Below are 14,592 nucleotides of genomic sequence, written 5' to 3'. Positions count from 1 at the left end.
CGGGGAAGACCCAGGACACTCTGGAGAGACTACGTTTCTCAGCTGCCGTGGTAACACCTTGGGGTCACCCCAGAGGAGCTGGAGGAAGTGGCCGGGGAAGTCTGAGCATCTTTACTTAGACTGCTGCCCCCGCGACCCGGTCCTGGATGAGCGGAAGAAGATGGATGGATGGAATGTGAATCAGAAACCCAGAGGATTTAACATTTTAAGCAATATTGTTTTCCCAATTCTCACCTTATGGAAATATTAGTCACAGACAACAGAATTAGTTTTGACAAACTACTTAAGAAAACGTTCAGTGTTCATGGTCAGTAATCTTTACCAAACATGCATCGTCCTTTTTCAACTGTTTGACGGCAGAGCCTGATGCATTTCTTCAAAATTCACAAATAGCTCAGAATGTCATTTTAAGTGTCTGCTGGGCTTCTAGTTAAATGATTATTCTTTAAAAAAAAACATTTAAATTATTTGATTTTTATGAGGTTGTTTATTCTGGCACATTCACGTATGTATTTTACAATGTTTTTATTTACATAAATGTTAAGCTTTCTAACATTAAAATCTCTCTCCAAATATACTTTTTACTTATTTCTTAGTAAATATTGGCATTCAAATGCCCTCACTGGTTTTAGCTGGTGTTGTTCATTGTAAGGTACAGTGACTCTGAATGGCGTGAGGAAGACGTTGCCCGTGGTGAACAGTGACCTGGCTGTCCGCAGAGCCTCTTCATCATTCATCCTCGTCCAGACCTTCGGAGCTCTGCTACTGTGGCACCTGGATGGACCCTTCACCCTCATCCACCTGCAGCCTGGCTTTGCTCATAAGGTGCTTTTGTTTGATCTTACATTTTTATGATCATTCATCACCAAAAATAGAACTTTAAACCTCATGACTCAGTGGTTTGAAGGTCATTTATTCTAACATTAGAAATGTTCCGGCAAGCCTTCCTGTTCTGGTTTCACATTCACAATGTACATGATCCTCTTAAAAACAGTTTAATTTTAGTGAAAAAAGTGCAATATTTTTTTACTGCTTTTACTGCCCCGAGTGGAATGATGGTGAACTACAGGACAGAAAACATAGATCAAGTTATATATAATGGATTTAAAGTAAAAGTTTTGATCATGCTAATGAGATAGAACCTGTGTCACTAATATAAATCAAATGATTAAATAGGGTCAATCTAATACATGTTGTATGTTTTGTGTGTTTAAGGTTCGTGGTCTGTGTGGAACACTGACATGGAGCCAGCTGGACGACTTCACTACACCAGAAGGAGATGTGGAGATTAGTGTTTCTTCATTTGCAGAGAAATTCATCAGTCAATCCTGTACTCTGCCAAAAGCAGCTCCTTCTGATCCCTGCTCCACCTACACCCAGAGACTGTCCTATGCTGAAAGAGTGTGCTCTGTAATACACAGCCCAGTCTTCCAGGTCAGTGTGTTCATCAAACGAGTGCACTTTGTCTGACCTCACTCACTTCTAGATCAAATGTTCACACTTTCCTCTCGCAGAAGTGTCACGACTTGGTGGAGAAGGAGCCCTATTTACGTCTGTGTCTGTCAGAAGTGTGTGCCTGTGCTCTGCAGAGGTCCTGTCACTGCACTGTACTCACTGCTTATAGCCAGCACTGTGCCCAGGAGGGGGTTCAAGTCTCCTGGAGAAATCAGACTTTCTGCCGTAAGTGAGAACCGACTGGATCGCAAAATCTTCCTAAAGTACAAAGTTAGTGGACAACAAAAGGTACAAGAAGAAAAAAAACAGTTGGTCTGTGGGTGAGAAAAGTGTAGCCTACACTGTCAACTCTGCCTATTAGGAAAGCTGTGACAGAAAGTAGGGAAAATGGCCATGCCTGAAAGTATTGTCCAAACTACTACGGTTGGGCCTTTTTGTGAATGAGATCTCAAAGAGCAAAGTTAACTTCCTGGAAAAAACACAAAGTATTGTATTTTCCACACTGTAGAACGAACTGAATTATGAGGTGCACTGTAAATGAACAGTCTATTGTTTAACTTGTGGCAGATAGAAGGCAGACCAAACTTTAAGGTGCATTAAGCAAGACAAAGGAGTCAGAGATGAGTTAGACTTTTTCTTAACTGCATTCATAGTTACTCTGGACATGCTACAAGTAGCCACGATGGCATATTTACAATACCTGTAACTCCTAACACGTTAAAAAACAGAAAAAAAACAGACTGATAGGCTTACCGCTAAAATAAACGTTACTGTGACAAGACTAACTTCCAACATTGTTAGTAAAATAAAAAAAAATAAATAAAAAACACTCAGACATCGCATCACGTTAGCTGCATTAGCGTATTAGCAACAACACCCAACCATACATTTAGACCGAGCACCGTGTACATCTAAAAATCACTTTGATGGGTGAGCCTTATAGTGAGGAAAATATGCTAACTTGTAACCTTTGTAAGATAAAGAATTGCAAGTATCAATACATCATCCATTTCCTGCTTAGCCCAAATCAAATCCACCATCTTTCATCCAGTATTCAAAACACAAAATTGATCAAATTGTAAAAAACTGCTCTAAAACTGAGTGGTTAGTCCAGTCCGTAGAGTCTTAATGTCAGGGAAGAAAAAGTTGAGTCATTGTGGCAGCGTAAGGCAATGCTTTAAGATTTTTTTTCCATCAACTACTAGCTCTACACAAAACAAAGACACAATGTTCCCATCACAAACACTCAGTAATGCAGGCAGGGTGGCACAAACAATACTTCATACTGAGTCAGGGGTGACTGGGAAATGGGAGACAGCTGGGCAGCATCCATCCAGGAACTGTGTGCCGGGGTTGCCGGGAGATGTAGTGGAGTCAGTACTCTGGAGATGGCTCCCTCCGGTCGCCAGAGGGGTTGACAGAGCGCTGACTCCCCTACCCAACAGAAGAAAGTTACCCACATTTTCTCCGTGCTTTCTGTCTCCTCAGCGGTCCAGTGCTCTGGAGGTCAGGTGTTCCAGGAGTGCGGTCGCACCTGCGGTTTCTCCTGTTTTGACCGGCAACAAGGCTGGCTTTGCAGTGAGAACAGTGAAGACATGGGTCAAAGAGTTTGTGTTCCGGGTTGTCAGTGTCCAACGGGACATGTGCAGGACCATCAGGGCCAGTGTGTGCCTGTTTCTTTGTGTCCATGTGTGCAAGACGACAAAACCTATTCGCCTGGGACAATACTTCAAAACAGCTGTAACACCTGGTAAGAATTAGGTTAATAACAAGTGGGTACAATGGCCCCATCTGGATACTTCTATTCTCCCTACCCCTCCATCTGAAGGGACATTTTTAGAGGAAATGGTTTCCAAAATATTTTTTTTTCAATTCCAACCTCCAAGCGGAGTGATATAAAGTCCTCCGTCGTGAGGGTAAACCGTGTCGCGCTCAGAAGAGCTTTCTTCATGTTTGTGTCAAATATTTTTTCCAAAATAGAAATGATCTAAGTCTTTAAAACAACATCCAACAGAGTTTGCACATTCATTTTTATAGAAAAAAGAAAATCTTCGGAGGTCTAAGTCTTGACCGTTCAGGTGTCTTGAAGTTTTAGCAGAATTGCACCAACATCTATAATTTGTCCATTGCTGGCCTTACCGGTGAGAAAAGAGAACTACAGGTTTTTTGTTAATGTCTTTATTTTCTATTGAATGTAAAATGCTACAAAAGGTCTCTGTCCAAATGCCTTTTTTTGCTAAAATACTTTAATTATTTTTATTATCTGACCCCTAGAAAGCATGCTTTGTGCACAAACATGTCGTAGGTCTTTCTCAGGAGGAATGGGTGTCACATGTTCAGGATCAAATACAAGAAAAATTCTACTTTAAATTGTTATCTGTTGAAAGTCCAAAAGTCAGTGGTATGGGGTAACAACAGTAAAGCTGATCCATGTCTTTGATAAAAATCAAACAATAAAAGTTCTGTCTCGCACTACTGACTAACCTACTTTTATGATTATCATTTTAACAGAAACCCATAAAAATATATGAATCACATCATGATGTTGTATTCACAAAAATCCTGGAAATCTGTTATTTGGACAAAGAAATGAAATTTATGTTTCTGCAAACAATGTTTTTTATAGATTTTTTCCAAGTTTTTTTTTTCCCTAAATCGTCAAATCACTTAACTTCACAAATAAGAAGATACTACTTTTTTGTGTAGGGCTTCTGAGGACTGTTTTTTGTGGAGAAAGAGATCTGATGAAATCTTTCTATGTTCCTGCTCTTTAAAACAGGATAGGTTGATTTCATTGAATTTCTTCCCCACATAATCATCACAGAATCTAGACTCTTTTAAACTGTATCACCAAAACATCGGTACAGAGTTTTTGTCCTTTTTGTCAATTTTCTCATAAAACTGATTTAAAAACAATGATTTATTAAATGTATTTGAGTGGCTGCTCATCATATAGATGTATAGGAACAACATTTATATTTATTATTTTGTTAAATAATTATGTAAAATGTTTTGTTCTAATTTTTTTCATGCTGTTTATGATAAACACTTGAAGTTGCATTTGTTTTCGGTCAGTTTTTGGAAATGACATTTACCCTGTTTAAAAACTATTTTTTTTCCCTTTTTAAAGAATGGTTTGTTTTTAAGTCACATGCAAATCTGGCAAATCCTCATGCCAAATCAGTCTGAAAAGGCATTGCTATCAATCTGGTGCATGATTGACAGCAGCTAAAACTCTTAGACATTTGCTTTGGCAGGATTTCTAAACCCAGATATCCAGCTCTGCAGCCCGTCCCATGAGAAAAAAAGGTGCTTACAAGGAAAGCACCATTAATGGAGTAAATGACTAAGTTTTTCAACATTTTAAGGTTTACTGCTCAGAAGTATTTCTGCAATGATGAATAAACTGAATTTTTGAAAACCAGTTAAATCAATTTGGATGGTTCTAGAAACTTTTTGCATTCATGCATCAACTTAATTTAACTTTATAGTTATGAATAGATTCTGATTGTGTCACTTTTGTCACTAGAAGTGAGTTTTATTTGAGAACGCTGTATTTCATGGATGATTTTCACTTTGATTTCTTCCTGCATTCCAGTGTGTGTAAGCACGGAGCCTTTGACTGCACTCAGAAGCTCTGCAGGAGCGTCCAGCAGTGTCCTGGCTCTTTGGTCTACTCCCCACGCTCCTGCATGCTCACCTGTTCCAGTCTGGACCAGCAGGGACAACAGCAGGGCTCCAGCTGCAGAGAGCCGCTGTCTGGCTGTGTCTGTCCTCAGGGAACCGTCTTCCACGTACGTAAGAAGAAAAAAAAACACTCCACATGTGTGGAGGAGCATCCCATGGGAACATTTTAATGTTCTAAATTTCATGTTATGTTTATAATGAACTTTATTCTTATTATTTTAAATGTATGACTTCAACTGAATGTGCACACAACCTCATTTTTACATCTTCATGTAATGCAACTCGATTAAGTCTATCACAATATCTTGACTAATACATCAATAACATTAAAAATAGTGCAATAAAACTTTGAACGTGCAAAATATGAAAACTTTATCAAGATTAGGTTCATTCTTATCTGACCAAAGCTAATTAACATCAAAGACACAGGAAGCGTGAAGACAAAAACAGCATTTAGGTCACGGTCAGAAGAGAACACAAAACTAAACAGTGCTAAAAAAAAAAAAAGCAAAAAGGTTAAAGTTGGATTATATTTTCATAGGAACACTTTTTAAAAATAAGTATTTGTTAATATATATAAAAAAAATACTTTTAAATATCGACTTCCTACATTATATTTTTGTAGACAATTTTTTAACTGTTAAAAACTACATTTTTAGTAACAACAGACAAAAGCTAAAATATGCTAACCATGTTAAAAGAAGCTAGAAAAAGCTGATTAAAAAGAGTTACTAAAGTTAATTTCCCAGAAACAATTTGGAGCAGAAAAATATTTTAAAATTGACGGTGACTTGAAAGGAGCAGAATACAGACAGAAGGTTAGCAAAAAAGTATGCTAAGTTTAGCCAGCTAGCTGAGGTGGGTAGAGTATTAAAAAAGTTTACTGAAGTAAAAATATTGTTACTTTACCAAAATAGTACTTTAAGTTCAAGTAGAGAGTAGGCACCCAAATAATTGGACTACAATCTACGTAAGTAATGAGTAACTAATGAGTAACATCCCATTTCTGCCATCAAAGAAACATGGGTGCTCTGCCTTCCCTGGCTGAGAATCACCAGCATCCTTTTTCGCCATTGTTGAGAGGAACGATTTTCCTGCCGCGGAGAGTATTTGTGTACTAATACATATAAATGTCTGTCTTCTAATGGTTGGTCACAAGTAGTTACATGACATCACGGAGCCTAAGGAGGAAGGTACTCCGCCGCAGGATCATTTTAAATTATTTGGATTTATTCCAGTCAAAACAAGCAGCAAGAGGCCTAATGTACGTGAGCAAAAGTCGTGTTTTTCTCTCACAGTTGTACTCGAGTAAAAGAAAAAACTAAGTCGTATTATGACAACTCTCATAAGTACAATTTACCAAAAAGTTACTTAAGTAAATGTAACTGAGTAAATGTAACTAGTTACTGCTAGCTCTAGCTAAGGCAGCATGCTCTAGTTTTTCTGAGATGTTCTTCATATTTGTTCTCCTCACACTGAAAACTGTTTAGTGTTATGTGCAGTTCAGGTGTTTAAGACGCACTTCAGTGAAAATGTGTTTCTTGTGTCATTTATCTGATGATAGGGGACACATTTAAAGAAAATTAAGGTTAAAACTGCGTTTCTTCTTTATTCAAATTGTTGTGAATAAGGAGCAGACAGAAACATGTCATGACAAAAGCTTGTAGGTGTGATGTAGGGGCTACAATCAGTGGGCCTCTGCTCTGCTCTGTTCTGATGCATCACTTGCAGACAAATAGATCCATGAACATCTTGGATTTCCTCGTCTGGGCTGGAATCTGGATCTCACTGTATGCCTGAATAGCTCCAATACTGCTCTACATTTTTGTTGCACCAATAAATAAAAAACAAAGTTGAATAAACAACAGTTTAAGTTAAGTAGTTTTTGCACTCTCTCTGTAACCCTTTTGCTATCTTAGGCATGAGGGGTCATCTGGACCCCACAAGACAGCACACATAACAGGATTTCATATTTTCATTTTAGGTCCTGCCGTTTTCTTTTAAAACATTTGACACTTTAGTACTGTTTTACACAGCATGGTTGTGCAATGACGATAAAAGTGTCTTATCTGTCTTTATCTGTGCGAGACAGTGAACAGACAGTGCTTCCAGTGTCACGTGCTGACAGCAGTATGAATGCAGGAGACTTTGTAGTCATCAACCTGCACACGTGCGCGCCTGATCAGTCAGTGTCGGCAGCACTGATTCTGTCAACCAGAACGTATGAAAGAAACAAGTGTTATAAAATACAGCACAGCTAGGTCTATCAATGTACTTTAATGAAAATCTTTTGACTTTTTGCTGAAATATCATGTTGGTCTACAAAAAGTTATCTCATATGAGTTTTGTAATCCATTCATCCAAGTTTATTAACTACTATAGAAGTTTTAGGATAAATGTATTTTGAATATCATGTTTTTCTATCGTTAATTATTAATATACAGCTGTCCATATGGCTGTGCTTTTAAAATAAAGAAGTATTTTTTGGATTTAGGGTGACCGCTGTGTTCTACCAGATGAGTGCCCATGCCACCATAACGGCCGACTCTATTACACCAATGAGACCATAACCAAAGACTGCAACACTTGGTAATGTATGCTGTCATTTTTATATGTAAAATGTGTGTTGAACTAGGGGTCCCCAAACTTTTTCTTGTGAGGGCCACATAACTTTTTTTCTTCACTGATGCGGGGCTGGGGTCAGTTTATAAGCTAACAGAAAAAAGGGCATTATTGCAATTCTGTCTGCAATTGATGCTAACTGTTTTTTCCGTTAGCAGTTTTGTCAGCGATTGATGCTAACATTATTTTCTCTTAATAGAAAACACTGCTAGCAAAACACAATTTTGCTAGCAGTGTTTGCAAACAATCTCATGCCAGATTGGGGAAAAATAAAAAAAAATTAATCACGCGTCTCTGATAGTGTGGGGCCGTAATTTGGGGACCCCTGTGTTAAATGGTAAGGTTTACCTTAAACTTGAATGTTGGCTGCAGTGTGTGCCAGAAACGCCGCTGGCACTGCACCCATTTGGTATGTGCTGGAGTTTGCGTCGCAACTGGCGATCCACACTACGTGACCTTCGACGGACGCCGGTATTCCTTCCTGGGTGACTGCCAGTATGTTCTGGCGACGGAGACCAGCGGTTTGTTCAGCATCACAGCAGAGAATGTTCCCTGTGGGAGCACTGGGGTCACCTGCACAAAGTCAGTCACCTTCAGTCTGGGAAGCACCATCATACATCTGCTGAGAGGTAAGAGGATCAAACCAAACTTTATTTACAAAAATATGTTTTATACCCAAGAAAACACAAAGTGCTTCACAGAATAAAAAACTCCCTTTATCTTATAAACCAAAGACTTTCACAATAAAAGGATTATATGTCAGGACAAGGGTTTGCTATAGTTTAAGAAATGTCTTTACCTCTGATAGATTTGCTGGTTAAATCTAAAAAAGCTTATATTTTATAAGCTTTACTTTCAGATCAAAGAGAACATATGTTATACTGTTTAGTATATTGTAATGTGTAGAAAGCTCTTTACTGTGTCCTTGACTGCATCCCTTCATTGACTTGCAGGTAAAGCTGTGACGGTTAACGGGATGCCAGTAACTCTACCCAAGTCCTACAGTGGCAGTGGTCTCACTTTGGAGAAAGTTGGCCTTTTTGTTTCCCTCTCTTCACGCCTGGGCGTCACTTTGATGTGGGATGGAGGTAAGCAGTTTGTCATTGTCATCATAACAACGTTTCTTCGTTCACTTTCACCTTATCCTTTTCGGGGTCCCCACGCTGTAACAGCACCCACTGTTTCGCATCAGTGATTTGGCAGAGTTTTTATGCCGGATGCCCTTCAAGACACAACCCTGTACTTGAGGGGCACAGGGACCCAGTTAGGCAGCAGCGTCAAGGGTCTTGCCTAAGGACCCAATCTGGGTGGGGATCAGTGGACACCCCTGGGAATCTAACCCAGGGCTCCTGCGTGTCAGCCCTTCACCTAGCCCACTGAACCACCCAGCCGCAACCTTCATTGGTCTGTCTGTTGTTGAGGCGAATTTCAAAATGGGCCGGAAAGTGAGCAAATTTAGCCCAGTCTCCCTTCTATTCGAGCAGAAAGACGCTCCAAGTTGACATCCATCTGCCGCACAAGTTCAAGGGTCGCAAGCACTCTGCTCATCTGGGCAAGAGTGGGAGACTGCTTCTGATCCACTTGTGAAAGTCTGTCTCTCTGAGTCTCTACTTCCCGAAATATCTTCCCTCAGAGATCAGACACCTCGCCTCTCACCGTCTTCAGCTCACTTCTCATGAGATTCACCTCCGAGACCGCCTGAAAGTTGAGATATCCTATGATCCCAATTGCGAAGAATCCAAAAATCAGGAACACGAATACACATCTTCGACATCTTCCACAAACAGTTGGGCCACACACATCAGCCTCCACTTGCTCCATGGATCGTTGGTGTATCCAGCCGCATGGGTTCTGTCTGGGCAGGAAAGGGTCCGCTTTCCCATTCCTTAGTGTAACATAAATCTTGTCGGTCGCATTAAAAGACCAGTGGATCAGATCCATTTTCAAAGTTTTAAAAGCAGAAGAGTAGTCGAGAGCAAAAAAGCAGCTCACAGGGAGACAAACAGAAGCTTTGGGAGGAACACAGGAGGGGAGGAGAAGAGAGAAAAAGTGCGTCTGTCCTCGGCAAAAAAGACAATTCTGGAAGCCTTTGTTGATCTGAAAAAGGCTTCTGACTGTGTCCGGTATATTTTATGTTCAGTCTTCTGGTATGAATCGCTTTTAGCTGGAAGCCAATCGAAATTTCCACAAGAAGAGAAAGATTTTGGGTCACATAGGTATGACAGTAAGTTAGACGTCTTTTTGGTGTGTGCTTAACTTTACTGGTCAAATTGACTTGTATTTGGTCTATAAAGTTGTTGATACAACTCAGTATCCCACGATAGTGACCAAAAATAAAACACACTTTTCAGTCACACTTCCATGAACATTTCTGATTGGTTGTTTCAAAGGAACACTAATGACACATAGTTTGCATATTTTTTTGTCTGGGAAATATTTGGGAATAAATGGCTTAAAGTTACTCAACAAAGCTCTGTTTTCCAGGCATGCGTGTGTATGTGCATTTGGCTGCCCACCTGCGGGGCCGGGTTGGGGGTCTTTGTGGTAATTTCGATGAGGACACGGAAAACGACTTCACAACACACCAGGGAAGCGTAGAGTCTACAGCGGAAGTTTTTGGAAATTCTTGGAAGGTCAGCCCCTCGTGTCCTGACGTGGAGGACCAGGACCTTCGAGATCCTTGTGCTGTGAGTCCAGCGTCACAAACACTCATAAATGCGGACATCTAATAAAGACAGAAGCTTGAGTATTTGTTTGTAAGCTCATTTTCTAAAATGTTTGCAGTAAAGAAAACAAAAAGGACAAAACGTATTTTGAAAAGCTGAGATCTTTTTAAGTGCCATGAAAATAAAATTAACATACTTAATTTAGAACCCTTAAATGCAATAATCTGCAAATAATTAAAACATACAAAAAAGTTCTATAATTTTCACCAAAAGTTTTAAAAATGTTTCATTTCAGCTAAATCCCCACAGAGTCACTTGGGCCAAAAAAAGGTGTGCCGTTCTGACCCAGGACCGGTTCTCAGTGTGCCACACTGAGGTACCTTTTCAGCAGTACTATGATTGGTGTGTCTTTGATGCTTGTGGGTGAGTGATTACACATTCCTCAACACAGATGCCAAATCACACTGCAGCCTCATCTGAATAATTTTAAATATGGCGAAGAAAATATTTCCAAATTCATTTTGTACATAAAAGAGATGATAGATGAAGTAGAAATGTTCTTAATTTGCAAAGTCACGTTTCATGAACTCAAAACTAAGGCTGCAGCAATTTATCGTTATAATAGATACAGTCAAAAACATAAATTAAATTAACATTTTGAAAGATGTTTTAATGACAAAAACACAAAATCAGCTCCAGAGATTTTGGTTTTTCAAAGATAAAGGAGGTAAACATAACTTATAGTCGTGAAAAGATTAGGACACCCTCTGAAAGTATATCTTCCCACATATTTTTACACATGCACGTTTAATATCAACTTGAACATAACTGAGTGATAGAATTTGACAATTAAACTTTTTTGTGGCGTATTTGAAACTTTCGATGAAATGTAATTTCAAAAAAGGTAATTTTTGCGTAAGTTCAGACACATTCACACTTAAGATACATTTAAGGGAACACCAAATGTCTCAATGATGTGGTTTCAGCTAAAGGATCAAAAATAGCTAAAAAATAGTGGGAGGTCCAAACTTTGATCTCCATTAAAATAGTTTTTTTTTTCCTGAGTAATGTTTTAGTTTGATTTTTATTAAATCACTTTCTTAATTTTTTTTTAACATTTATCAAAATAATAATGGCCATTTTTTAGGACAGAGCTTATTATTTAATGAGGGTTTTTTAATATCCTCACATGACTGTATAGCATATTTTTAGACAAAAATACATCCAAAAAGTTGTAAATGCATGTAATTAGGATTCCACTCGTATTTGGATCTTTTGAAAATAATTTATTGTAGTACTAGAGTACATAGACAGTAACTGAGTAAAATGTTCTTTACTTTATGGCCATCACCTGCATTCAGTCAGCTCTTCCTTATTTGAACCCTTTTCACTCAGAACCTATATTTGGGGTTTGCATCTGTGACTCCGCCTAATTTAGCATCCTGTTGCCTTCCTGACTCCAAACATCTCATTTTTTTATTCCTTGTTTTAGCTTAAAATCTGTTCATAGTTTTAGGTTTTACAGTAACAGAATAACATTGATAATGATGTTTTTGGATAAATTATTAAAATGAAACACTGCAAATGTTTCCCTAATTAGATGTATAAGTGTATACTAGTATGTATATGTATGTATGTATACTAGTATACTATGCACTGAAAAAGCAAACTTTTTGCATCAGTAATATATACTTAATTATTCCTCATAATATTTACATAATAATTCAAATATTATGCAAATACATAGAATTTTCTAGTAAAGAAGTTAAGTTTATATTCATAAATGCAGTAAAATTTAATCAATAATTGTTAGTGCAAATTGTTACGAGGATTTTCTAAGTAAATCTTATTAGTTTTTTTCAGTGTGTGTATACTAGTATGTATATGTATGTATGAATACTAGTATACTATGTGTATACTAGTATGTATATGTATGTATGAATACTAGTATAGTATGTGTATACTAGATGCATATGTATAACTAGTATACACTAGTTAATCTCAAATAATCTTGGTTCCTCCACACGAATCCTTCAGAATGAAATGTTGTGTTCTAGCTGTGACTCAGGTGGAGATTGTGAATGTCTCTGCACAGCAATCGCTTCATATGCAGAAGAATGCAACCGAAGAGGAGTCTATGTTCGCTGGAGGTCTCAGGAGCTGTGTCGTATGTCCTTCACACTCAAACGCTTCATTTCGATGACTTTTTCCCGAGTCCCTGTTGTAAACTACTGTTCTGCCTCTTCAGCTCTGCAGTGTGACAAAGGAATGATCTATGAACCCTGTGGTCCGGCTTGCTCTCAGTCGTGTCCCAGTGTTCAGCAGCATTCATATTTCTGGTGTGAGGTGCTGTCCTGTGTTGAAGGCTGTTTCTGCCCTGCTGGCACCGTCCGTCACGGTAAACTAAAGCACTTCATCAAAAGGATGAAGATAGGAACTTTGTTCTGGTTTCCCTCGATGTGATTCTCCATTTTATTACTCTTTTACTGGAGACAATGAAAAAAAGTGTTGTAGCAATGCCAAATTTGATATACTTAGTAGGCTTTCTAGCTTTTCAAATTTCTAAATCACCTACAGTTCTGATGACCTGCAGAAACCTCTGACAGATACGGAGAGACAGCAAGCGGTGTAAGCAGCTCTGACCTACTTCCAGTGGCTTACCTGACTCAAGTCTTGTCAATACTCGTGATCCGTGACTCAAGCCTCGTGGGTCGCAACTCAAGTCTCATAGGTCGCAAATCAAGTCTCATGGGTCGCAAATCAAGTCTCATGGGTCACAAATCATGTCTCGTGGATCGCGACTCAAGTCTTGGGGGTTGTGACTCAAGTCTTTTGGGTGGCGACTCTACTCTCATGAGTCGCAACTCCAGTCTCATGGGTCGCGAAACAGTCTTGGGGGTCATAACTCAAGTCTGGTGGGTCGTCATTCAAGTCTTTTGGGTGGTGACTCAAGTCTCATGCAACTTAAGTCAACTTAATGTCGATTGCGATTCAAGACTTGTGGGTCACAAATCAAGTCTTGGGGATCATGACTCAAGTCTTGAGGGTCGTGAATCAAGTCTTGGGGATCGTAGCTCAAGTCTGGTGGTTGGCGACTCAAGTCTTTTGGGTGGCAACTCAAGTCTCGTGGGTCACAACTCAAGTCTCATGGGTTCACAAATCAAGTCTTGGGATTTGTGAATTAAGTCTTGGGGGTCGTAACTCAAGTCTTATAGGTGATGTCTCAACTCTCGTGACCCACGAAAGTTGAGAAACCACCCATGAGACTTAAGTCACCAACAAAAGACTTGAGTCACAACCCACCAGACTTGAGTTACGACCCCCAAAACTTGATTCGCAACCCATGAGACTTGAGTTGCGACCCACGAGACTTGAGTCGCGACTCAAGTCTCATTGGTCGTGATTTATGTCTCGTGGGTCGCGAATCAGGTCTCCTAGGTCGCAAATCAAGTCTCGTAGGTCGCGATTCAAGTCTCGTAGGTTGCAACTCAAATCTCGTGGGTCACAAATCAAATCTCGTGGGTCAGTAATAAACTATCCAGGGTCGCAAATTAAGTCTAGTGGGTTGCGACCCTTGAGATTTGAGTCGCAACCCACAGCCATGAGCTTTGACCAGCAAAGCAGCTCACCAAAGCATTAACCCAATTTTATGCTGTAAATTGAGTGTCTGATCACCTTTTGACATGGCGGATATATCTTGTAAAATAAGAATATTTTCCTGTTGCTGTTTACTGAGATTTTCAAACTAAATCTATTACTGATGCCTGTACTCATTCAGTTTATTTTGTAGCTTTCCAAACCTCATTTGTATTTCTGTGTTCATCTTAACCAAACTTTTTTCTTACAATATTTAAACTTCACTTGACTCAGATTAGGAGATATGGCATACTAATCAAATACCAGTCTCATGTTTGTGACGTATAATATCTTTTTGGTTTTTGTTATCTTTTCGGACTTTAGCTGAGGTCTTGTGGTTTAATCAAGATTCCTAGAGCGTAGGTGACCCATTAAACTCTAGTCTGGCTTGCCAAAGTGGAATAAATTATATTGATCATCCTAAATAATGTTTTGTTTTCCCTGTAATTCCATAATTCTGGTGATGCACTACAAATACAATGACTTTGTACATTTGGTGTTGGAAAATTTGTTGCCCTTCGGTCGA

The 14,592-nt window shown here is 39.1% G+C and overlaps 1 protein-coding gene across 1 annotated transcript in view; it reads left to right on the top strand.

Annotated features, from left to right (window-relative positions):
* The window catches only part of scospondin (subcommissural organ spondin), a 108,708-nt gene that overhangs the window by 14,178 nt on the left and 79,938 nt on the right, over positions 1–14,592 (top strand). Inside the window, exons 14-21 of the mRNA XM_036217530.1 lie at positions 653–825; positions 1,216–1,434; positions 1,515–1,680; positions 2,944–3,205; positions 5,054–5,249; positions 7,637–7,731; positions 8,137–8,393; positions 8,718–8,852. Of these exons, the coding sequence (XP_036073423.1) occupies positions 653–825; positions 1,216–1,434; positions 1,515–1,680; positions 2,944–3,205; positions 5,054–5,249; positions 7,637–7,731; positions 8,137–8,393; positions 8,718–8,852 (1,503 nt within the window). The remainder of the gene's footprint in view (positions 1–652; positions 826–1,215; positions 1,435–1,514; positions 1,681–2,943; positions 3,206–5,053; positions 5,250–7,636; positions 7,732–8,136; positions 8,394–8,717; positions 8,853–14,592) is intronic.

Source organism: Oryzias melastigma, linkage group LG20 (genome assembly GCF_002922805.2).
Source record: "Oryzias melastigma strain HK-1 linkage group LG20, ASM292280v2, whole genome shotgun sequence".
NCBI classification, from domain to species: domain Eukaryota; kingdom Metazoa; phylum Chordata; class Actinopteri; order Beloniformes; family Adrianichthyidae; genus Oryzias; species Oryzias melastigma.
Note: the sequence above shows the minus strand (reverse complement) of the source record. Positions and strands in the feature narration are given on the sequence as shown.